General features: G+C 42.7%; 1 protein-coding gene across 1 annotated transcript in view; it reads right to left on the bottom strand.

The window, feature by feature from the left end:
* COL4A6 (collagen type IV alpha 6 chain) overlaps window positions 1–26212 on the bottom strand; it is an 81040-nt gene that overhangs the window by 44926 nt on the left and 9902 nt on the right. Inside the window, exons 3-17 of the mRNA XM_081336298.1 lie at window positions 21662–21778; window positions 19988–20056; window positions 18974–19009; window positions 16726–16788; window positions 14639–14674; window positions 13259–13300; window positions 12122–12214; window positions 9331–9384; window positions 6558–6617; window positions 5926–5970; window positions 5132–5185; window positions 3967–4036; window positions 3174–3284; window positions 1679–1828; window positions 1428–1532 (exon numbers count right to left, since the gene is read on the bottom strand). Coding sequence (XP_081192424.1) covers window positions 1428–1532; window positions 1679–1828; window positions 3174–3284; window positions 3967–4036; window positions 5132–5185; window positions 5926–5970; window positions 6558–6617; window positions 9331–9384; window positions 12122–12214; window positions 13259–13300; window positions 14639–14674; window positions 16726–16788; window positions 18974–19009; window positions 19988–20056; window positions 21662–21778 — 1105 coding nt within the window. The remainder of the gene's footprint in view (window positions 1–1427; window positions 1533–1678; window positions 1829–3173; window positions 3285–3966; window positions 4037–5131; window positions 5186–5925; window positions 5971–6557; window positions 6618–9330; window positions 9385–12121; window positions 12215–13258; window positions 13301–14638; window positions 14675–16725; window positions 16789–18973; window positions 19010–19987; window positions 20057–21661; window positions 21779–26212) is intronic.

A 26212-nucleotide genomic window follows, 5' to 3' on the forward strand; every position in this document is an offset into this window, starting at 1 on the left:
GGCTTGGGAGAGGTGCGCGCGATCCTGGAAGCACCGAAGCCTCGGCCGCGCGCAAGTCCTCGGTAAGCTCCGGGCGGTCACTTGCTTCGCGTCTCCTGAGGGAAGGGGGGGCGACTGGAGCGGGCGTGTTTCCTCGCCTGCTGGGCGCCGCGATTTGCCCGGGGAATGCGCGGGCCCCGAATGGCAGCGTGGAGCGAGGAAGCGGACAGCCAGGACTTCCCCGAGAGCCGCGGCCACACAGGGTATTCCTGTGTATTCAGGCTTGCAAAATGGCGGATCGAGCCTCTGCTGGCGGCAGAGGCTTGCAGAGCGCGGATCCAGCCTCCGCCGACGGCGGAGGCTTGCAGAACGGCGGATCCCAGCCTCGGCTTATACTTGAGTCAATAACTTTTTTCAGTTTTTTGGGGTAAAATTAGGGGTCTTGGCTTATACTCGAGTCGGCTTATACTCAAGTATATACGGTACTTCAGAAATGTGTCCATGAGGTCACTAACGTAAGGACAACTGTACTACTTGTACTCAACTCACTCTAAGCATACAAAAACCAAAAAAAACCCTTCCAAACGTGGCCAGGTTCTCATCACATATCCTCGACTCAGTATTAAATCCTGTCTTGATTATAACTCAGTCCATCTTGGGTTTATGGGAGACCCTGAAAGAATGTATTCTAGTGTTTGTCCCTCCAGCTCACTGAGGTTGGTGGTCAATTCATTAGCCAGGCTCCTTCCTCCAAGTTCTGAGAGTGAATAGGGTGTTAGATTAGGAGTGGAAAGATTTATGCATCTTAGATCTAGTCCACCGATGTAAGCTGCATAAATAAATAAATAAATAGATGAAGTCCATATTTTCCTAGAGGACGCGGTGGCTCAGTGGGTTAGGACGCTGAGCTTGTTGATCAGAAGGTCGGCAGTTTGGCGGGTCAAATCCCGAGTGCCGCATAGCAGAGTGAGTGCCTGTTACTCGTCCCAGCTTCTGCCAACCTAGCAGTTCAAAAGCACGTAAAAATGCAAGTAGAAAAATAGGGACCACTACGGTGGGAAGGTAACAGTGTTCCGTGCGCCTCTGGCGTCTAGTCATGCCGGCCACAGGACCACGGAGACGTCCTCGGACAAGCGCTGGCTCTTTGGCTTTGAAATGGAGATGAGCACCGGCCCCTAGAGCCGGAAACAACTAGCACGCATGTGCGGGGGAAACTTTACCTTTATATTTTCCTAAACAGAAGGTTTTGTTTGGGCCATGTGGGCATGGGTTCTCCAAACCGAGTGTAAACTGCACCATTACTCAGGCCAAGAGCCAAAACAAAGGTTGCACAAGTGGACTCATGTAACATTTTGCTGTACATCTTACAGCTACTTTCTTCTGAAAAGACCGTGACTGAGTGCTTGGGAACATTGGAGGAACGTTCAGACAATGAGAATTCTACTCACCTTTATATCCTCTTGAGCCAAAAATTCCTGGGGGGCCCCTTGGTCCGGGGATACCTGGTTCCCCAGGTTCTCCTCTAAAGATTGCACCTGCTGGGTATGTTGCATCTGCATTAAAAAAAATAATGTTAAAATCCACAAGGATCTAGGAAACTGCATAGTCCCGAGAAGCAGGATGCAGCAAAGTGAAGGCAGACCAATTTTCATAGTCAAAATAAGTGCAGAATAGAAGTTGTACCTGATCTTGGACTTACCTGAAGCACCTGGTAACCCTGGAGCTCCTGGTAACCCTGGAGCTCCATCTTTCCCAGGTAGGCCTGGAGATCCAACTGTGGTCCTTCCTGGGTCTCCTCGGTCACCTTTAAATCCTGGGATCCCTGGGACTCCTGTTGAACCTGGGTGACCTAAAAGAAGACTATGTTCCAGGAGCTATCCTCTCAATTCATTCCCTCCCCCCACATACCCAATAATCTGGTCCTTTATTTTCTGATTTAACTGCTAAAAACAGTAGAACCCAACTTTCTGGTTTAAGGCATCTTGGCCAGGTAAGCCAACACTCAACATTCCTGTTGGATTGGAAGAGCCATGGACAGTTTTAGAAAACTGTTCTGCTAGCATTTGTGACCAGGTTTTGCCAGGATGCCACCACTGCTTTCAAGGAAAGGAGGAGATGGTCTATTTTAATGGAAATTTGCCAGATGTGTCCTCTCTGACTCACTTTAGGCTTCAGCTCACATTGTGCCCAGCGAAGACTGCCAATTCTGGTTAGCAAGGATGGGTCTAACTAACCAACTAACTAACTAAGGCAGGGGTGTCAAACTCAATTTCACTGAGGGCCGCATCAGCATTGCGGTTGCCCTCAGGGGGCCGGGTGGGTATGGCCAGGGTGGGCGTGGCCTACTGGGTGGCTGTGGCTAGAGTGCGTATGGCCTACTGGGTGGGCTCTACATGGTTCGCATCAAGGATGCCTATGGGGTCCTGGGCAGGAGTGGGACAGATCTGAGGGTCTCTGGCAGAAGGAGGGTCTCTGGGCCAGGGCCAAGGCAGTGGGGGCCATTTCCTCACTGTTTCCAGGATGGCTTCGTGGGCCACATGAAACCACTTCACGGGCCGGATCCGGCCCCCGGGCCTTGTGTTTGACACGTCTGAACTAAGGGGTTCAGCGGGGAAGGCTTTTTAACTTAACGTAGGTAGATAATCCACAAGAACACGGTGGTTGGACACCATCAAAGCTGACACCAGACGGAGAATAGAAAAAACTCAAAAAAAGTAGTGCAAGATCGAAAGATGTGGAGAGACCTGGCCCACAGAATCAACTGAACGGATAAAATCCTCGTCCTCATCAGATGAAACTGGGTCAGTGAAGGCAGAAGGACAACAGAAATACACCGGGAAGGAGGAGTGGATGGATGGAGATGATTTCACTGATTCTTTCCAGAAATTAAGCAAAGGATGTCAGGTGGATGAAAAACCTACTCCAAATATCAGTAAACTATACACTGCCCCCCATTTCCTACTTTTCCCCACCAATATGTGAGGCATGTTAAAAGTTCCTCTAGGTCCTTCTTCCTCGTTTCCTTGTGTTTTTCTCCTTGTGAGACATTATCTTCCACAATCATGATGGCCGTGTCTTTCCAGAGACATGAACAACACTTCTCAGAAAGCACCTCGGATACTTTTTAAGTCAGCTTCTGACATGAAGATATCCCTGGGATTCTCTCAGCACCCATGGATCCTTAACTAGGTTACCTGGAAATGTTGGAGGTCGTCCTGGCTGCCCAGGAAATCCTGGCAAACCAATAGTCCCCTCATCTCCTCTAGATCCAGGGTTTCCTGGTGTGCCGGGGTCTCCGGGAGGACCTAGGGTTTAAAAGATGGAAAGCAAATAACTTCAGAACTGCTCTTCGTATATCCCACTTGTCAGACTAGTAGCCTTCTTTTGGAACGCAAGAATCTGATTTAGCTGGAGTTGGAACCCACAAAATTCAAGGGTGCCTAAACTGATCAGTTCAGATCTTTTCCTAACAGTATCTGGAAATGCATACGGTTGAAACAGAGACCTTTGGCATGCAAAGAGGTCCCTCAGACGTTCTACAACAATTGTCTTAGAAAGAAAAATGGGCATTTAAGACATCTTTGATACCAGGGAAGAAATGGAGGAAGACCAAGGAATACAGCTTGTGATGGGTGAAACTCTCGTGGTTCATTTTGAGCAAACATACATGGATGATCTAAACAGTGCCTGGCTGAGGAATACTGGGAGTTGAAGTCCACAAGTCATAAAAGGGCCAAGTTTGAAGACCCTTGCTCCGGTTGCATTCCCACATCCCAAGCAAACAGAGCCGTTCAGCACATCAGGTGGGGATTATGAGATCTGCAATGTGATCCATCTGGAAGGCACTCCTTGTGGTCTACTCTGATCTGAATGCCATGGAACCCTAGTACAGCAAGAGCAGTAACATTCACCTAGCTTTGAGCAACGTTTCATTCTCCTTATCGTACATGTTAAAGAAGACATGGATTTGTAAGGAAAATCATCCACCTGATATGATGGCACCACTTGTGTCAACAATTATTGGAAGGCCTGGTGGACCCACATCGCCAAATTCACCCTGAAAGCAAGAAACAGGAGAAAAAAAAGAGCTTCACAACTTAGTTAAAACACTTCTGCTTCATCCAAAGTGTAACTTGGGAAGTAAGAGACAAATACAAAGTGAGTGGGCGGGCAAGGCTGAATGACTGCATGCACAAAAATAAAATAAAAATCTCTGTAGTGCAGAAGACAAATCTGTCAGGGAGAAAGCCTGGCTAGAACTGTTTGCCTTTTTTTTAAAAAAAGAAGAAAACATGAATTCTCAGCTATTTTGAATCAAGAAACATCCCTGTAAATGAGACTTACTAGCCTGGAAGTGCCTTAAAAAGGTAAAGGTAAAGGTTCCCCCGCACATGCGTGCTAGTTGTTTCCAACTCTAGTTGTTTCCAACTCATCTCCGTTTCAAAGCCGAAGAGCCAGCGCTTGTCCGAGGACGTCTCCGTGGTCATGTGGCCGGCACGGCTAGATGCCAAAGGCGCACGGAACGCTGTTACCTTCCCACCGGAGTGGTCCCTACCTATTTTTCTACTTGCATTTTGACGTGCTTTCGAACTGCTAGGTTGGCAGAAGCTGGGACGAGTAACAGGCGCTCACTCTGTTACGCGTCACTCGGGATTCGACCCGCCAAACTGCCGACCTTCTGATCGACAAGCTCAGCGTCCTAACCCACTGAGCCACCGCGTCCCTTAGAAGTGCCTTAGGAAGACATTAATAAGAGAATCTTATTTCAATGTCTGCTTTCCAGATCTATCTAAATTGAAGAAGTGACAGATCAAGGAAGGACTTTGTTGGGTAAACAGAGATGTAGAAATTCATAATTTGTGAGCCTGGTTTGCAAGAGGAGGGAACTCTTACTCTTGAAATATATTTATCAATATTCCATTGGAAGCAAATCTATGTGTACGTGTTTTTATGTGCTTTTTAAATATCTTGTTTAATATTGTTTTGTTTTGTTTTTCCTTTTCTGGAATTTGCATTTTAACATTGTGAACAAAGTAGCACTTTTAACTAAAAGAAAAAAAGAGAAAAGACTGTCCAGTCACAGCTACTGTTGGGCTATTTCCCTGCCTTGTCTAAAATGATTTGAGCTACCTTCTTCACGCAGGAAGTTTACCTTTCCGCCTGGTGATCCATCCCAACCAGGAACTCCCGATTCGCCCAGGACTCCCTGAATAACAATGACAGATGATTCAGAATGAGAAGAAGTCTGGGTTTTTCCTCCCTCTTTTCTCCTGTACTTATTAATTTATTGAGAGAAAAAAAGACCATTTCTTCTGCACACTGCATAATACATTTGAGCTGAGTGGTTGAACAGCAAGCCAGCAAACCAGCCAACTCTAATGGAAGACTCTGGAGAGACTCTTGTATACAGGAACTACTGCACGCCCATAAAGAGTCAAGTTGAACCATCAATCAAACTGAAAACCCCAATCAACCTCAACGTGACATTGGTGCCCTACATAGCCTTTATACTCCAAAGGCCCAGCAGAAGAACTAAAGGGTCTCAACTGCCTTTTGAAACTCTCAAATAATCTAGAGCAGAGGTCCCCAACCTTTTGGGCACCAGGGACCGGTTCCGTAGAGAAAGGTTTTTCTGCAGACCGGAGGGTGCGTGGTTTTGTGTGCTGCCTGCATCTCACGGATGGGGCTTTACTTTTTTCTGTTGACCAGTTAACTGGCATGCCACAGCCCGGTACTGGTACCCAGATTAGGGGTTGGGGACCCCTGATCTAGAGAGTCCAATTGTCTGCCCAAAGCCTTGATAAAATAGCCTTTCCTTTAAAGGATCAAAAAGCTGGGATCTCCTGTACAACATTAGGCAATTTGTTCCAAAATGTTCTGCTGGACCTTACCCACTGCGGCATCAGCTGCTAGACAAATAACGATGTGTTTGAACACATGACATACCTTTCTGCCTATGCTTCCTTCAGGTCCCCTCAGTCCCATGTCTCCCTAAAATGAAAGAAGATCAAATGCGCTGATGAGTTATGTGCTCCAGTTCGACACCTACAGGTTCCTCCCCCGGGTTCTGTCATACCCTAAGCCAGTGATGGTGAACCTTTTAGAGACCGAGTGCCCAAACTGCAACCCAAAACCCCCTTATGTATCATCGGGTGTGGGTAGGTGTGGCCCATTGGGTGGGTGTGGCTGCAGTGGTAAGGGCAGACTGGGACTAAAAAGTTTAATCAATCAATTCCAACTTTGTGAGATCTTCCCCCCCCCCACAAGAAGTTGAAATTGATTGACTGAACCTTTTTTTGTTTTTTGCACATGGCAGCAGAGGCCTAAAGCGAAAAGGTTTTATGAAACCAAGCTGAAGGCCTAGGACTGGGGCGATGGTGCGCGCGCCCACAGAGAGGGCTCTACGTGCCACCTGTGGCACGCATGCCATAGGTTCACCACCATGGCCCTAAGCCATGTTCCCTAAGTCTTTGGGGGAGTCCGGCGTGCCTTCGAATGATTGCTAAGCAATTGGCCAAAAGTTGAGGACTATCTGTACAAATATATTCCAAAGAGCAAGATTTTGTGAAGCTTCTCACCCTGGGTCCTGGTAAACCAGGAATGCCTTTTTCTCCCTTTTCTCCAAAGCCCCAGAAACCCTAAAAAGGACAGGGGAAAAAACAAGAAACAAAGATAAGACTGATGACTCTATGTCTTCATGTAGGCTTAAACTTTTCCGGAAGCCAGAGCTCTCTGTTTTGCGGTCTGATGCTCACATCTCCACCTCCATAGTTCTCCCAGAATGCAAGAGAGGCACAAAGCTATAAGTAAGTCAGCAGACACCATGTTTAGGATGAAAGGACTGGATGGGGCTAAAAAAACAGATCATGCTAAATAATGAACAGGAGTATCAGGTGCGTGCATATTTAGCCGTGCCTGAGTCAACTCATTTTGAGTCCAACTGGCTTAATTAAGCAGTTGAACAAAAGATCTGGATCAGCTCCAACTTATTTACCCAATTCATTCACATAGATTTAGATTTACTGTAGATAATCTTTATTGTCATTTTTTTCCTGTGGGCACAATGGCACACATTAAAAATGAAATTTAATTGCTTCCTCTCAAAGTGTACACATACAAAACGCACATTTAAAACATACTGTATGCAACATATGTATAGACCTACAGCCTTACATACAAGTAACATATAAACATTATTCACGGTCGATCTTGAATACATAACCGAAGGAGGAAGCTTAAAAGTTCACAAGGTTAATATTGTATGGAACAAAGCTGTGACCGAATCTGGATGTTCTGCTTCGGATACCATGGAGCCCACTCCCAGAAAGTAACAAGGAAAACAGGTCGTGAAGAGGGTGTGTAGTATCCCAGATAATCTTGCGGACCCTGGTCAAGCAACGCGTAAGTGCTATATCCTGGATGGAAGGAAGGGAACTGCCAATGATCTTTTCAGCCATCCTCACCACTCTCTGCACTGCCTTCCTGTCATGCACAATGGATTTTACATGATTTACACAGGTCTCTTGTGTAGCTGAAGCCACTTGTAGCAGCATGAACCAGGTTGTAATAGATTATGGGCAGATAAGGGATTGCTATTCTGCAACAGGATTTAACATCCAATATACTACTGTGATTTAATGAGATACTTCTTAGAAGCACTCAAGTTGGACTCCTAAGTCTAGAATCAATTGCCATTTCTCATCACGCAGAGGATATCAAGAAGTCCATTGCCACCATACCATTGAGGTCTTAAATAACTGTCGTGACCACTGCAAGGGTTAACCTCTGTCAATATTATTGATCCCTTTTCCAAAACTGCCCAAACTATGGCCATCGTAATATCTTGTAGTCCTGAGTTCCGTAAGTCAATACATTATCTACGATATGATATAAATAGGATATTGAATTATACTCCCCAAATATTAATGTTTTTATAAAGAACTGTAGGTTTATCAAGCCTGGGGATTCAGCAACGTATGTTATCTTATGTAAATGGAAAGAAATCCTTGCTCTAGATGTTAGAAGAATGGATTCAAATGATAAGTTCTTCCCTAATCTTTGAAACATCCCTTTAGGGTTGCGTTAGAGTTAACAAGTGCATCTTTATTTCATTAAAAAAACCCAAAAAACAAAAGAATGGCAACTTCATTGATGCTTCCCCAGAAAGGAAAAAAGTGCTTGGAAGTACAAACTGGAATAGAATATAGGTTTCCAATATACATATTCATGAAAGTAAAAAGTTATGGTAAAGGTTTCCCATTCAATCATGTCTGACTCTAGAGTAAGTAAAAATATGCACATACAAAAAGAGGCTGTGTTAATTGGAGGTGAGCTCACAGACAATCAATGGCTTTATTATGCATCTTTCGTCTTTTTATGTTCAAAATAAATTCAAGTAAAGTTTTATCTATAAGCTTGAACCGCTCTGTAAGTACACACCCCTGATGACATTACTCTTCTGTTTGTCCTCCAACTCTTATTATTTTTTAATAAATTTTCTGCATTACGACTCACTCAAAGGTCACATTAAAAAGCACGCATCATCTTCCTTAGATAGTAATGAACATCTCTGGAATACCAAACCATTGACACAAACCCCCTAGTTGTGCACCTCTTATTTGGAGAAGAGGCTGCCCGCAAGCAATTTAATGACACAATTAGTAAACAATTTACTCCATGGTTGCAAAGTTTCCTAAAACATTCTTTTCTTAGATTACAAAGACAGCAGCGGCATTCACAAACGTTTCGTAGGGGGTACAAAATTCATTGACACCACCCAAGAAGGGACCAGAGGGGATGCAGGGGGGGGAGTAGGGGGAAAGAGTCATTGTGCAGGATTTGTGCCAGATGCTAACAAGCTATAATAAAAACTTCTGTCTATATGAACTGTCATTGAAACCATCCTTCTGAACGAGAAGCATTTGTCAAAAATTCCAATTTACATTAGCGGGAATTTGTTTATGTCTAACAAAAGACTCAAAACAGAAACAAGCCAACAAATTATGCTGCCATTATTGCAATGAAACTGTACTAATACTGTGGGACTCATTATAAATGGCTTATTATCCCCGTGTGGAAACCAAGCTCATACTCAGACAATGACGGGGTGATGGGAACAAGGAGAAGATAAATGTGTGGTGGGTATATGCTCGGATTCTGCTCTTTCTCCTTCTTCCACATGTTCAGAAGGAGCAGGGGGACCCTTTTGCTTCCACGTTTGTCAAACGTGGCTTGATTCTAGATGAATGCCTGGGTTGGGGTGGGGTTCCTTCTGAACTACATACCCCTTCCAACCTCTTCAAAGGGGAGATAGGTCAACAAAGGTTTTGTCTTGTGGATGAAACATCTTACCGGACGTCCAGGAACTCCTGGTAGGCCTGGAATTCCTTTGGGGCCAGGAAGTCCCTGAAACAAACAAGTACAAAATCAAAACACTAAGTAATGTATCACTCAGCACTGTAAGATCTAGGTTTGATCATTCATTTTTACCTCTATTCATTTATCCCATAGATACATTGATATCCGAATTCTAAACTGTGGTTAACCATCACTGTCAATTTATATTGAGTCATCTTGTGAACATACAGCTTGAAGTTGCCTAGTTTCAAAATTGCTAAGACTCATCAGTTTGTTGAGTCTGAAAAACAGGACAAGGGTATCTAATGCAGTGCAGGAATTGGGTGGGTCTAGTTTAATGAAAAAAAGAACTAGGGCTGATGTGATAGCAGTGTTCCAATATCTAAGGGCCTGCCACAAAGAAGACGGGGTCAACCTATTCTCCAAAGCCCCTGAAAGCAAGACAAGAAACAATGGATGGAAACTAATCAAGGAGAGAGCCAACTTAGAAATAAGGAGAAATCTCCTGACAGTGAGAACAATTAACCAGTGGAACGGCTTGCCTTCAGAGGCTGTAGATGCTCTATCACTGGAGGATTTCAAGAAAAGATTGTCCAGAATGATATTAGGTCTCCTGTCTTGGGCAAAGGGTGGGACTAGAAGACACCAATGTCCCTTCCAATTCTATTCTTCTGTTATCTAATACTGAAGCAAAAGTTCTCACTCTCTCTTGCAACTCTGCTGGGGAAGATAAAGTGTGGCTTGCATTAAGTATATCCAAAGCAACATGATGAAGTCAAAGAGCTGAGATTGGTTAACTTAAGACAACTGGCTTATTGGACACATGGTACATAGTACAAATCAAAAGCTACCATTTGAGTGCCGTCGAGTGTTTCTTTAAGAGATTACATCTTCCACCTGGGTAAGCATAATCTCACCACCCAGAGATTTAGCTGAAAAACAGTTTGGTATGTCAACATTTCCATGGTAATGATTACAACCTTGGGCATCCTTTGGATTGCCTGTTGTCTAGGGAAAGTTGACATTCTCAATGACAAACATTCAAGAGTCTTACTCTTTCAAGAGTAAACATTCAGGATTCTTCAGAGTGGGGAAAACAGTGTTGGAAATCATTGATCAAACTCCACAGAGGTTAGACCTTAAATGAGTTAATCATCTACCGAGATAAAGAAATGTCCAAGACTGGCTTAAATTGCTTTCTTTTTTTTCTTTAGGCCTTTTTGAAAGGGAGAATAATCACTTTTCTAAACAGACTGAAAATAATTTTAATTGTTGGGAGGCTTATGGTACATTCTCTTATCTTTGCTTTTTTCCCAGGGAAGGAAAGATTGGGAGGATAATACCTAAATTCTTAAGCAAATTCCTATTTTTTGTTAACAAAGAAGAATGTGTTAAATTTACTGATTCTACAAGGAGTTAATCTAGGTTCTGACCCTGAATTTCCAATTAATTAGTAGTGCTATCTTTTCAATAACAGCCCAAATCACTACAGTATCAAAGCTACAGACAAGTCAAGCCATACTTTCATTTAAGCCACATCTTAAATTTTCCAGGAACAGACAGACATTCCATACCACACCTACACATCAGTTTATTCCATTACTGAATGACAAATGTATCAAGGCATATGAATGTTTTCCTAGATTAGAGTCTGCTTCAAAAAACAAAACAGACCTTAGCCTGCCAAAGCTTATATCATAATAAATTAATTGGTGTTGCCCTGTGCTCAGCCATGAATAAATCTGCCTCTTTTGATAGCTTCAACTTTCATACTTTCTGATGCACGCTTTCTAACCATTTTTTGTGCAAGTTTGCAAATATTGAGCTGAAAAGCAAGGAGGAACATTTGCGGGCTTGTGTATAATAGGGCTTCTCTGAATGTACAGGGTGTGTTTATAATTTCTTCCAACACATGCGTTTTTTGCATACATTTCCCAGGATGTTCATTTATTATATCCTACAGTGGACTTCAGAGCCACATGATAGAATTTAGAAAAGTGAGGAGACTGGGTGTGTGGGGGGGAAACCCAGCTGGTTTATTAATCTTGAATGTGCCAGTTCTCATTAAAATACATACTATATTGGTCCTTTATAGCAGGGGTGGGCAACTATGGCCCCTTTGCAACCTAAGTACTTCAAATGCCAGAATTCCTGAGCCAGCAAGTTCCCAGGTCATGAAGGGGCCATAGTTGCCCATCCTGCTATATAGGAGAGTTCTCATTTAGCGACTGCCTCAGATTGTAACCGGTTGCAGTTATTATGGTGATGAAAAAATAACTTTGCAACCAGTGTCTGCATTTATGACCTTCACATTTTTTTTGTCTGTCTCCACCTTCCTGGAGAATTTGCTTAAAGAAGCTGTCTCTGAGAGGGTGGTCTCTGAGCTTGATTGTGTTCTTGCAGACATTGCATTACCCAAACTAGGTAATATCATCAGTGATATACGCCACCATTGCAAATAGTATGGATACGTTTGTCAAGTCATCAAGAAGACATCCTGATCTAAAGGAGATTTTTCATTCCCAGCAGCCTTGGCTGATCTCATAATACTAATCAGATTAAGGCCTGGAGATATTTTGATGGGAGACTTCTTAGGCAGCCCTACATTATATGGAGAAATTGGGGAAAAAAGGTCTCCAAAAAAGGTTATGTCCAACCTTTTCTTTATTATTATTGCCAAAAACCCTGATTTGTTGATGAAACTATGAGAAATCAAGCCTGACGTTCAGCATCATTTTTTAAAAAAAACATTTTATTTAGAGTTTATCCATTGTTAAGGCCAAACCTTTGCTCCTTGCTGTCCTTTGGACACTCCAACATATTCTTCTGTCCCTGTGGAAGATGGAGGTCCTGCTAGTCCTGGCAGTCCCACATCTCCCTAATTGGAAAACATATATATGTTAGTATTTTTAATTGTAATATAATTTTTTAATCATTTACTGAGATGGGTGGCTATAGAAATTGAATGAGAGAGAGAGAGAGAGAGAGAGAAAAGAAGGAAGAAAGGAAGAAAGAAAGAAAGAAAGGAAGGAAGGAAGGAAGGAAGGAAGGAAGGAAGGAAGGAAGGAAGGAAGGAAGGAAGGAAGGAAGGAAGACATCTTAAAAAGCAATTAGGTGGCTCATGCCTTCATCACCACTCCTGTAGACCAAGCTTCTCAACCTCAGCAATTTTGAATTGTCCTGGTTGGGGAATTCTGGGAGTTGGAATCCACGTATGTTATATTGAGGTTGAGAAACACTGCTCTAGACTACTGCAGTGTGCTCTTCATGGGATGGTCTTTAAAGACTATTTGGTAACTTCAGGTGGTACAAAATGCAGTGGCCCAGCTCCTTCCAGGTGCATGCTGGGAGGGTGCTTGCTATATCTATTTTTCAGGCCCTGCCTTGGATTCTTAGTTTCCTAGAGCCATGTAAAGTGCTGATTTTCATCTAAAAGGCACTTTATGGCTTGGCTCCTGGTCACTTAAGAACTCCATCTTTCCCGTGGAGTCAAGCCAACCCTTTAGGTCATATTGGGAGAGGCAGCTGGTTGTCCCCTTTTTTTCAGGAGGTCAAGGGGTCAAAGTCTGGAGGGACTGTTTATAATTGAGCTGGTTCTCTAGAATGGTTTCCCATAAGACGTTTGATGGGCTCGAATGCCCATCACTTCCAAAAGACTTGAAAACGAAGCTTTTTTTTTTGAGAACATTCGGAAGCTGATACCAATTTTGGAAATTGTAAGTTGCAAGCAGTGAACAAAAATCAAGCCTCTTCTCCATTGCCCAGTTCTGTTGTTGACATGCAGCTTGTTTTCATGGCATGAACTTGAATAAGTGGCCAACATGTGGAAGAACAGGTATCAATCTTTTTAATCTCGCAGTGATCTGAGAAAAAAAGATATTTGGTGTCCTACTGCAAAACCAAAATGCATACCACTACTTACTTTTTCTCCTTTTTCTCCCTGGAAAACTAGATTGCTACTGCCCTGAAAAATAACAAAAAATAAACAACAAATCATTGTGATTTACACCCCCCCCCAAAAAACAGGACAATTGAAACACAGAAGCATCCAAATAAGAGTCAAAAGAAATGTTCAATGGAATTAAAGCTTGTTTTCTTACATCTGTCTTCCAAAAGTGATCATCAACATTCACAGTTTGGGGAAAAAAATAATAACGGTTTCCAGTTGGCTCTGGTAATCCAGCCTGGGACTATGAGGAATGAGAGCTAATTATTTGGTTTCAAAGGATTAAAATGCTTCTCTTTTCTCACACTAATTTCATTAGCTTGATGTCACACCAAAAGCGCTTGGACACAATAGGAATGGACAGCATCTCATTAGTTACGAAAAGCTGCATTACTCGGAATAACGCATATCTCCCAAATATATATTTTGAAATCCTAAATCTTGAGAAAGATCCGATTTAGGTAGTCCTCATGACCACAACTGGGACCAAACTTTCTGTGGCTAACCAAAGCAGTTGCAAAGTGAATCATGGCTGTTTTTACGTCATTTTTTGCCATGTTTTTTTAAAATGAACCATGGCAGTTGTTAATGGGAATCACGTGGCTACGAAGCAAATCCAACTTCCCAAATTGATTTTCCTTGTTGGAAGCCAGCTGAGAAAGTCATAAATGTCTCTGGGGCAGGGCAAACTTTTTAAATGTATACCGGCTGCCAAGCACCTGAGTCTTGATCACGTGACCATGGGGAGGCGTTGCGATGGTTGTAAGTGTGAGGACCGGTCATAAGACACTTTTTTTCCAGTGCTGTTGTTATAGCTTTAAACGGTCACTCTATGAATGGCTGTAATTCAAAAGTGCCGGATTCATTTAGAACTATCTGGTGGATGGATATCTAGTATAATTCATAATCATCCCAACTGAAGCTTCTGTGAGCTTCAACTAGTCCAACCCCCTGCTCAAACAGAATAGAATAGAATAATGGAGTTGGAAGGGACATTGGAGGTCTTCTAGTCCAGCCCCCTGCTCAAGCAGGAGACCCTACACCATTTCTGACAGATGGCAGTCCAGTCTCTTCTTGAAAGCTTCCAGTGATGAAGCTCCCACAACTTCTGCAATCAACTGTGGAGAATAATTTTTTAAAAAATATACCAGGAGCAAGCTATTCTGAAACCATTTCTCACCCTCTCCAGCAAAGCGAAAGCCAACAATAATAAAAATTTCTTTGCAACATTCTCTCCATCTTTAACGCAGCAAAACTGTCCTAATGTTTATCAGTAAGAAAACAGTACAATTTCTTGGACGGAGGCACGGACGGATGGGGAAGGGAGAACGCAGGGAAATGATCAAACATACTTACGACAGGTCCTGGGGGGCCTGGGAAACCTGGTGGTCCCTAAATTGGAAGAAAAGAATATTAATCAGATGTTGCACTTGAGAAACAAATGCCAATTTAGGTGTGGAGCAAGTAAATAAAAAGAGGGAGCTGTTGTTAAAAAAAAACAGCTTTAAGGGGACCACCGGCTCCTTAAATATCCAAAGTTGTTCACGGTGCAATATTATTTAGGAAGCAAAGAGACAGATGAATTACTCAGTAATAAATGTGAGCAGTTAGCTTGTGCCAAATCCTCCCTTGCATGAGGTGAGAATCTCACTCCTACATCTTTTCCTGGGCTGATGACCTTTTTAATATTTAATATTTAAGCAAAAAGATATAACAAAGGGGCAGATGGATCCCACCCAACTAGATCAGAAACCAAAGGAGGTGGAGTTAAATCCTTGTCCGCCTTGTCATTCTGCTTCCCTCTTGAGTCAAACAAGGGAATAATCTGGATTAGGGCAGTCTCCTAAGAGACTGATCAGAATAACAGAGTTGGAAGGGGCCTTGGAGGTCTTCTAGTCCAACCCCCTGCTCAGGCAGGCAACCCTATACCATTTCAGACGAATGGCTGTCCAGTCTCTTCTTAAAAACTTCCACTGTTGGAGCATTCACAACTTCTGGAAGCAAGTTGTTCCACTGATTACCTGTTCTCACTGCCAGGAAGTTTCTCCTTAGTTCTAGGTTGCTTCTCTCCTTGATGAGTTTCCATCCATTGCTTCTTGTGTTGCCTCCAGGTGCTTTGGGGAATAGGTTGACACCCCTCTCCTTTGTGACAGCCCCTCAAAATATTGGAACGCTGCTATCATGTCACCCCTAGTCTTCCTTTTCACTAGACTAGACCTACCCAATTCCCACCACTGTTCTTCGTTCTTTGCAAATATTATGCATACTGCTCCCATATTCCAGTGGTTAGCAGAGCACTGAGATTTTAGCTCCTTTGACCTGAAAAGGAGCTGGGCAGGTAAGAAATTCCTGGTTCTCAGTCCCTGACCACTTTCTCATTAATGACCCTTGTGTATCACCATGATGGTGTAATGGTATGTGGAAATGACCTTGGGAGAAAGAAGGAAAAGCCTGGACAACAGGCACCTGCAGGTTGTCCTTGACTTATGACCAAAATTTCCATTACTAAGCGTGACAGTTGTTAAGTGAGTTTTGCTCCATTTTACAACCTTTCTTGCCACAAATAGTGATAGCGCTTAGCCCTTAGACTTATATACCGCTTCACAGTGCTTTGCAGCCTTCTCTGAGTGTTTTACAGAGTCAGCATATTTGCCCCCAACAATCTGGGTCCTCATTTTACCAACCTCGGAAGGATGGAAGGCTGAGTCAACCTTGAGCCGGTCAGGATCGAACTGCTGGCAGTCGGCAGTCATCAGAATTAGCCCGCAATGCTGCATTCTAACCCACTGTGCCACCAGTTTTAAATAAATCACTTGAAATTGTCAAGTTAGTAACGCAGTTGTTAAGTGAATCTGCCTTCCCCCACTGACTGTTTGTCAGAAGGTCGCAAATAGAGGATCACATGACCCTGGGACACCGGAACCGTCATAAATACGAACCAGTTGACAAGCATCTGAATTTTGATCACGTGACCAGAGGGATGCTGCAATGGTCGTCACGTCAGTGTGCAAAATCATCACGTTACTTTTTTGAGTGCCATTGTAACTTTGAACGGTCACTAAACGAATGCCTGTAAGTCGAGGACTCCCTGTAAAAGCCGTCTCAGCCCACAGACAGAGGGGAGGCCTAGGAAGCATTTCAGAAGAGACACACCCCCTTAGTTTTTACTCCCCAAAGTAAAAAGGAGAGGAAAGGAGAAATCCTTTCAACCTTGTAAGAAGATTCTGTTAATGTAACCTTACAATAAAGACAGTGAGTCTTCGTCGTTCTGCTTCTTGACGGGTCTCACTCGAAGCGTTAACAACGAGCTAATAAAGCAGCCAACATCTGTCAGACCACAAATAATGTAGATAACAATCGCTAGCTATTTCATACATCCTGAACTAGCTACAATGGCGGATTATGCAGGGTATCATTAATAACAAAAAAAGAGGATGATTTACCGGAAATCCAGGTAGCCCGATGGGGCCAGCAGGGCCTGGTCGACCTGGAAAACCTTTCAGTCCCTGTGAAGGAGGACAACAAAGTCAAGAGAGCATCTTCGCTGGCTCACAGGTCCTGCTCACCCCCAAATGAGTCGACTCTCTTCACGCATCTATCTGCCTGCTGCCAGACTGGTAACCCAAACTCGCCACAGGGTCAGAAACACGACAATCACGTGTAATACGGCTGTTGTCGCTCTTGTTCTTAGCTTGACTACTTCCACGCTAAGAGGGTGTCTCCTGGAGCGCAGAATGCCAAGAGGAAGACGTGAATCTCCCCCGCAGGATAGAAAACACGATGCGGAAAGGAGAAATAAATTTCAGCATTTCTCTTTATTTGCAAAGGCCAAAAGCCAGACAAGGAAAAAAAAAGGCTTTGCTCTGGACGTAGGAAGGGGATTTTTCTGTTGTTTTTTTCCCCTTTTCTTCCCTCTTGATTCTCCTTTGTATGTTTCTTTCCCATCCCGTTGGCTTTTCTTTCAGCTAAACCCAGTCCTATATAAGCCTCTTATACATTCCTATATGAGGAATGTATAAGAGGCTGAGGGGCTGAAGAGTCTTTCTCATGGAAGGCAGTTGGACAACTAGAAGCTGATAAGATCTGTCTGTCTGTCTATCATCCATCTTATCCATCCTCTCTCTCTCTCTAATCCATTCTCTCTCTCTCTCCCTTATCCTTTCTATCTATCTATCTATCTATCTATCTATCTATCTATCTATCTATCCATCATCATCATCTGTCTGTCTATCATCCATCTTATCCATCCTCTCTCTCTCTCTAATCCATTCTCTCTCTCCCTTATCCATTCTATCTATCTATCTATCTATCTATCTATCTATCTATCTATCTATCTATCTATCATCTATCTATCTATCTATCTATCTATCTATCCATCATCATCATCTGTCTGTCTATCATCCATCTTATCCATCCTCTCTCTCTCTCTAATCCATTCTCTCTCTCCCTTATCCATTCTATCTATCTATCTATCTATCTATCTATCTATCTATCTATCTATCTATCTATCTATCTATCTATCATCTATCTATCTATCTATCTATCTATCTATCTATCTATCTATCCATCATCATCATCTGTCTGTCTATCATCCATCTTATCCATCCTCTCTCTCTCTCTAATCCATTCTCTCTCTCCCTTATCCATTCTATCTATCTATCTATCTATCTATCTATCTATCTATCTATCTATCTATCTATCTATCTATCTATCATCTATCTATCTATCTATCTATCTATCTATCTATCTATCTATCTATCCATCATCATCATCTGTCTGTCTATCATCCATCTTATCCATCCTCTCTCTCTCTCTTTAATCCATTCTGTCTCTCCCTTATCCATCCTATCTCTCTCTATCTCATCTATCTATCTATCTATCTATCTATCTATCTATCTATCTATCTATCTATCTATCTATCTATCTATCTATCTATCTATCTAATCTCTCTATCTCTCCATTCTATCCATCCCCCTCCTCTCTCTTTAACTAGATATTTCTGGGAACCACTGTCCCCAGAAGGATGTAAAAGAGTTAAATCAGAAATTCATGTAAAATGCACAACAGTGGATTTGTGTTGAAACTCGAGAAAGAGTGCAGACAAGAACAACAATAAACCCATGGCTCTCAGGCTACCTGTGGTGAGGGCGAGTGGTACCCCAAACACCATCTTTTATGCCATAGTGACAAGGCACACATGACACCCTTGTGCCTTGCACTAGACACCTGTGTTAGTTGAATCTTCCTCTTCTAACAAGAAAGCTATTGTTTGCCCTTCTACCACACACAGTGTGGAACTCTGCAGGGGAATTTTGGACTGTATTCCTAATTGTAGTGTTTCCTCTCTGCAAACAGTTCAGTGGTTCTGCAAGTTTTGTAAAGATTGAACGGCAGTTAAGACAAATAAAACAAAACGTTTGGTTATTCCCATCCACCACCACCCCCCGAGCAAATCAAGACTATTTCCCTCCTCATAAGAAATCTATAGTGTGAGTTGTGGTGACAAGCGAGTCACCTAATGAGCTTCCACGGTTGTGGGTAGATTTGGGACTAAGGTTTTCTAAGGCAAGTTCAATACTATTATGCTGGAAGCAAAGTTGAAACTTCCGTTCTCTTTACTAATTGAGTTTTGCCAAAAATAATGCAACCCACAAGCAAGAAAAACAGAAATTAGAAGGGAAATGAACTTACAATAGCACCATCCAGTCCAGGAAGACCACTTTCTCCCTAATAATAATAACATAAAAGCGGCAAGCACTGAGATGAAACATGAATCAGATTGGCAGGGAAACGCTAGTATAGAAAAATGTTCCTTGTTAAAAAAAATGGGGATCACTACATGCACATTACACAAGTTACTTTTTTGTCACCCTTAACGATAGATAAGGGGGACAGAGAGAAGTGTGTGTTTTTTTAAAAAAATATGTGGGAGACAATAGCTTCCCCATCAAAAATTTAAATGCAATTTTTGTAGTTATGACTAGAATGTCTTGATTGTGGATTTAATTGGATAGTCAAAATGTTGGCAAACCCCCCCCCCCAAAACATTTGATTGAAAATGAATTAAGATGATTAAAAAAATAAATAAAGCTGGATCAGGCCAAAGGCACAACAAGCCCAGCATTTTGGGTGCCACCAGTGGCTAAAAACATCTGGGCAGATTGTCCCAAGGGTACTTTCTTTCGAAAGGCAACTGGACTTTTTTTGTTTTGCTTGAACAGATTTTGCTTCTCACCCAAAAGGCTTCTTCAGTTTTGACTTCTGACCTCTTCAAGCAAAACAAGAAAGTTCAGTAGCTTTTTGAAAGACAGCAGCTTTGGGAGAACCAAGAGCTGGATGACTGAGGATCTCCACAGATATCTGGGCAGCTTCCAACTTAGATAGGAAGTTGGTTGCTTTCTTCTACTGTTGAGCTCCATCAGCTTGGCATTCAAAAGGTATACACATGTGTTGAATTTAAAAAGTGACTCCTTTTAATCAATCATAATTTTTTAAAATTCTTAGCTTCCATGATTAATCTGACACCTCATAATCACATTTATTTCATTATGGTCAATGACCAGCAAGGAGTTCTTACATTTCTAAAGCCAATTCTTCAAACTTGGGCACAATCTTTTTTGAAGATTATCCTCCCAAAAGAAAAAGAAAAATTGAATTGCTTAGACATGCCTCCTGCTATAGTTCTCTTATCTGGACATTTCTTACCTTCACTCCTTTAAAAATTCCTGGGGCATAAACAGGTTCACCTTTTGGGCCTTTAGGACCAGGACGACCCTGGGTATAGAAATTAAGAAAACAAGAGCAAAAGCTATCCTTTAGCAAAAAAAATAAAATAAAAAGATGGAGTTAATTATGATGAATGCCCTGTTGGAAGATCAGAAGGACCAGTTAGGAATAGATTATTATGGAGGTAAAATATATCTAGGTGGATGACATCAACTTGATGCCACATAATTCATCAACCCAACCCAACCCAGCCCAACCAATCAACCAGATATACATTGAAGACTTTATATGTCATCTCTTGTGTGAGAATGTGTTTCTTGGAAAGTCACCATAGTGTTGCCCCTCTGAAGATAGACTATGCTACACACATTTCTGAATAAGTACCACTAGTATATGATTCAGATAACATTTTAAGCCATAATGCACCTTGAATTTAGGATAGCTTGTTTAAATTTTATTTAAGCAAATTTAAAACCAACTATCGTTGTTTAAATCCAGCTATTGTAGCCTACCAACCATATATCATGGCTTAAAATACTGCTGGTTATTTATAGTTGGACTGTGGCTTTCCGTAATGTATAAATCTACCCACTACCTTAGTGGGACTTCCCCAAAGAGGATGGCATCTATGAAGTATCTGTAGATACTACCATCTGCCTCTCAAGATAGTAAAGAGTTGACGTGATGTAATGTGATATAGATCTATGACTTTTTGCTTGGCTGCTAAAAAAAAAAGGGAAAGAATTAGATTCGCCCAAATCTTTTCATCCCTTTACTCTAGGAACAGTTATAAAGAAAGTGGCCTTAGAACCATTCATAGTAATAACTGTTTAAGACAGTGTTTCTCAACTACAACTTTAAGAATTCCCCTAGGACACAGGTGGCGAACCTATGGCATGCGTGCCACAGGCGGCACACGGAGCCGTCCCTGTGGGCACATGCGCCATCACCCAAGAGGGAGGTGGAGCCAGGCTGCCCTGCCCCCTCTCCACATGCTCCTGTGCTCTTTCTTTCTCTCTGCACTGACAGTCAGGGAGCAGCTGCAAGAGCTGGGTGGATCTGGGCTGGATGGTGGAGGCAGCTGCAGCATGAGTACAGGTAAGCCTCCGGGACGATCATTTTACGATGCTCCAGTGGCCAGATCCGGGCATTGGAGGCCTGCAAAATGCTTCTGCTGCCCAGATCGAGGGCTGCAGAGCGATTTCGCTCCCCCCAAGACAGACGATCTGGGCAGCAGAAGCATTTTCAAAGCTTCTGGAGTTCACATCCATGGCCGTGGGGCAATTTTATGATGCTCCAGAGGCCCGATCTGGGCATCGGAGGCCTGCAAAATGCTTCTGCTGCCCAGATCTAGGGCTGCAGAGCGATTTCATTCCCCCCCCAATGGCCGATTTTGCAGGTCTCCGATGCCCGGATCGGGTCGCTGGAGCATCGCCCACTCGGTGGCCATGCCCCTGGCACCCAGCGATGCATAAGTGGGTTTTGGGTTGCAGTTTGGGCACTCGGTCTCAAAAAGGTTTGCCACCACTGCCCTAGGAGTTGAAGTCCAGGCATCTTAAAGCCACCAAGGTTGAGAAACATAGGTATAAGATATCCAGACCTCTTTCCCAACCACTTATCCCAACCTAGGACAAAAGCTACATTAAGAAATACCGGTGGTCCTTGAGGGCCAGGGAATCCATCTGATCCAGAGACACCAGGACTTCCAATGGTACCATTGCATCCATCTAAGCCAGGAAGGCCTCTGGGTCCTGGCTGACCGGGGTGTCCCTGTTCAAAGGGGGGGAAAATAAGCAAAAAATTAATATTTCTTAATCACTTCTTAATTTTTAAAGAATGCACGGGAATGGAATTGGACTTGCCTGGAAGGGCATTCATTTATATTTGCAGCCCTGAGCTTGATAACACCAGATGCATGTTATTTTTTTACACATGTACTCCGTAGCCATGCGTCGAATGCTTTACACATTTACTCAGCTGTAGAAACTGCAGAGATTTATTGTGTTTATTGTATTTATTTATGAGCCTAGTCGACTCCCAAGCTTGCAATAGCCCCATTTTTTTCCATTAAATGCCAACAACCTTATCCAAATATTTAGGGCATCCTGACCGTTATTTATTCTCCCAAATTTTATCATCATCATGTGAAAAAAAGGCTAAAGTATAATAAATAAAATAATTCCTCATTTTCTAAAGAATGCACAGCCATGTAAATAGTTCGCGGAAAGTACGTTTGTTTATATTTGCACGTCTGAACCTGATAACCCTAAATGTTGGATTACTGAGGTGCTTAATCAGTTTTGAGGCTCTGGTGTGATCCCACTAAAAAGTTCACAAAATTACATTCTTGTGAATGTGTTCCTAACAAAGGGTTGTCCTGACAATCTGGCTGTTCTTACATCTCTGTGCGGTTTTGGCCACTTGCTGAAGAACAGAACAGCAGATGGCAGCAGAAATAGCTGCAGGAGAGCAGGCTTGTATTGCAGCTTTGAATTCTGACTATAAAACAAAATGAGGAAGGAAGGGTGTGTGTGTGAAAAATATGGTTAATGTTTAAGCTGACTTCTGCAGGGATTGGAGGTTTTGATAGCATTTTGCCAAGAAGCAGGTTAGTCTTTTGCCATCATGCAAAAACACAGAGTTCTGTAGCAACCTTAATCCTCTTCAGTGCATCCAAATAGAATAGAATTCTTTATTGGCCAAGTGTCATTGGACGGACAAGGAATTTGTGTGTCAGGAACTAATAGAATAACAGAGTTGGAAGGGACCTTGGAGGTCATCTAGTCCAACTCCCTGCTCAGGCAGGAAACCCTATACCATTTCAGACAAGTGGCTGGCCAGTCTCTTCTTAAAAACTTCCAGTGTTGGAGCATTCACAGGTTCTGGAGGCAGGTTGTTCCACTGATTAATTGTTGTAACTGTCATGAAATTTCTCCTTAGTTCTAGGTTGCTTCTCTCCTTGACTAGTTTCCATCCGTTGCTTCTTCTCCTGCCTTCTGGTGCTTTGGAGAATAGCATGACTCCGTCTTCTTTGTGGCAACCCCTGAGATACTGAAACGTGCCTATCATATCACACCTATTCCTTCTTTTCATTAAACTAGATATACTCAGCAGATACGGGACTATTTGAGAACGTCTATGGAGATTCTCAATCATTCAGATCATGGTTGCCCCAAAAGTACTTTTTCAAAAGGCAAATGAACTTTCTTGGTTTTTTTTTTCCCTTGAAAACATTTTGGGTCTCATCCAAGAACTCATCAGAACTGAAGAAGCTTCTTGGATGAGAAGCGAAACGTTTTCAAGGAAAAAACCAAGAGAGTCCAGTTGCTTTTGAAAAAGCACCTTTGAGATGACTATTCGAGAATTGTCACCTTGCATGATTTATATATTTGCTCAGTTATAGAAACTGGAAGGATTTATTATGTTGCTAAGTACCTTAAGGTTGATTTATGAGCTCAGTCAAGCCCCAGGTTTGCAGTAACTCCAAATGTATTCTTTCTCTATTACATGCCAACAAACAAACGTATCCAAATATTTAGGGCACTTTGACTGTTCTTTATTCTTTGAAATGTCATCATCATCATAAAACAAGTGAAGAACATTTTACCCAGACAGCTTTTTCACGTAACAAGCTTAAGTGGTAGATCTATCTGTTTAGGTAAGAATCTTGGTATGAAAATCCAGGGGATGAATGTCACCAGCGCAAATTATTTTATTTAATTGCAATGGCCTAATGCCAGACCTGGAACTGAATTCATTTTAGGTGATGATCATGAACCAGCAAATTTCTGATTTTTTTAAAAAAAGATTTTTTTTGATTAAAAATAAATAGTATAAAATAATAAAATGGAAGCTGCTCAGCTACTAAGCGTCAGTCACACTCACTATGGAAAACAGCCCCCCGGCGTGAATTAAGCATTTCCAAATGTGCCCACCACTTTTAAAATATGGTTGTATCATTTTTAAAAACAAGCCTGAAAGGATTTCCTTTGACTAGACAATTAATGTGCAACAATTCAAAGAGCATTGCCCAAAAAGGACAATGAGGATGATGATGTAGGGCAGGGGTGTCAAACTCAATTTCATTGAGGGCTGCATCAGCATTGCGGTTGCCCTCAGGGGGCTGGGTGGGTATGGACTGGGTGGGTGTGGCCTACTGGATGGGCATGGCTAGAGTGCGTATGGCCTACTGGGTGGGCATGGCCAGCTCTACATCGTTCGCATCAAGGGTACCTATGGGGGCCTGGGCAGGAGTGGGACAGATCTGAGGGTCTCTGGCAGGAGGAGGGTCTCTGGGCCAGGGCCAAGGCAGTGGGGGCCGTTCCCTCACTGTTTCCAGGATGGCTTCGCGGGCCACATGAAACCACTTCGCGGGCCGGATCTGGCCCCTGGGCCTTGTGTTTGACATGTCTGATGTAGGGGAAGGAAGAAAGGAAGGGAGGGAGGGAGGGAGGAAGGAAGGAAGGAAGGAAGGAAGGAAGGAAGGAAGGAAGGAAGGAAGGAAGGAAGGAAGGAAGGAAGGAAGGAAATAGGCAGCCAGGAAGGCTTGCACCAACAAAACACTCATTAATGTACCAATAAAGAGAATATTTGTAGCTCAGGGTTGAAATGGAGTCTTGGTGAGGGGTGGGGGGAGACAGAAACTCAGAGAACACCAAGAATCACTCATTAATGTCTTTAAAACTTTTATCTGGTAGAAAACCAGCTGTTCCCCCTCCCCTTGTAGAATGTGCTGCTTGCCATGCAAGCACAAGTTAGTGTGTCCCTTGAACTGAATAGACTTCATGCACCCTGCCTGAAGAGTTAATCCTGTAAAGGAAAAAAATGTAAATATATTACTATACAAATCTCTGTATTAATTCCTTGTTTGGGGCTTGGTAGTAAAGTATCTTATGTCAACAAAGCATCTTGTAATAAAACATAAGCGGTGACCCACGACAACTCAAAGCTAACATCTGCCATCCTTCATTTATTTATTTATGTATTTAGTTTTATAGCCAAAAGGTTGCAGATATCTCCTGGGGAACCAGCTAATCTGGTAGAAATAAGTTTGTAAAGGGAATCCAGCAATCCCAAACCTAAGCAGATAATCAGATAAGACTCCAGAGGATTTATGGATGAAATGATCTTCTTCTTTCACATCCCTGTAAACATCCAGGAGCCACTTTCTTATACTCAAGTTTGTTGCTCAGAGTTTCAGGGTATAAAGATCAGCGCTACTTCTAAGATGATGGCACATCTCTCTTCCTTGTCTATGGAGATTCTCAGTCATCCAGGTTGTCCCAAAGGTGTTTTTTTCAAAAGGCAACTGGACTTTCTTGTTTTTCCTTGAAGATGTTTTGCTTCTCATCCAAGAAGCTTGTTCAGTTCTGACTGAATGGTGGAGGATGGAAGGATTTATATTTATATATATTTAAGGAGTATAAATCCTTCCATCCTCCACCATTCAGCCAGGACTCCTCCTCTTGGAGGAGAAGCGAAAATGTCTTCAAGGAAAAAAACAAAGTCCAGTTGCCTTTTGAAAAAGCACCTTTGGGACATCTCTCTTCATTCAATACGGCTGAATAGCACAATTTTTCAGGCTAACGGCCACGCCTGACTCTTGAATGATGTACTGGGAGCGCACTGTCAAAAGTCAACTCAAATTTCCTTTTAAAATGAAAAGTCAATGCTGTTCACATGATGATGATGATCCATCCGTGCCTCATTAATGTTTATTTCATGGATGAAGGGGAAAAGCAGGGCTCTCTCTGAAGGTCAGTGTGAAAGTCTTCCATTTTACTGACTATCTGAAGAACTGCTCTGCCCTGTCACATCTACCCAGCCTCCCAGGACGGGAAGGCAGGGTGTGTTGCAGGTCCCATGTACTAGGCGTGTACACCTGGTGGGACCAAGAAAAAGAATCTTCTTGATGGCGGGCCCCTTTCTATGGAATATAATTCCCACAAAGTTATGACTGGCCCCCAACTTGTTGCTTTTCCAAAAAGGCCTGAAGATGAGGTTTAGTCTGGGCGGGGGGATCCAGGGACCCCAAATGGAGGAGGAGCCAATCAATTGGCTGAACTGATTGTGATATTGCTGCTGTTTTTATGTGGTGGTTTTCTTTTTTTAATGTTGTAAGCTGCCTAGAATCACCTGTGTACGAGTTAGGCAGCCGTATATATATTTGATAAACAACTAAATACAAATGTTTAGTTCACCACC

Source organism: Vipera berus (genome assembly GCF_964194415.1).
Source record: "Vipera berus genome assembly, chromosome: 11".
In the NCBI taxonomy this organism is placed as follows: Eukaryota; Metazoa; Chordata; class Lepidosauria; order Squamata; family Viperidae; genus Vipera; species Vipera berus.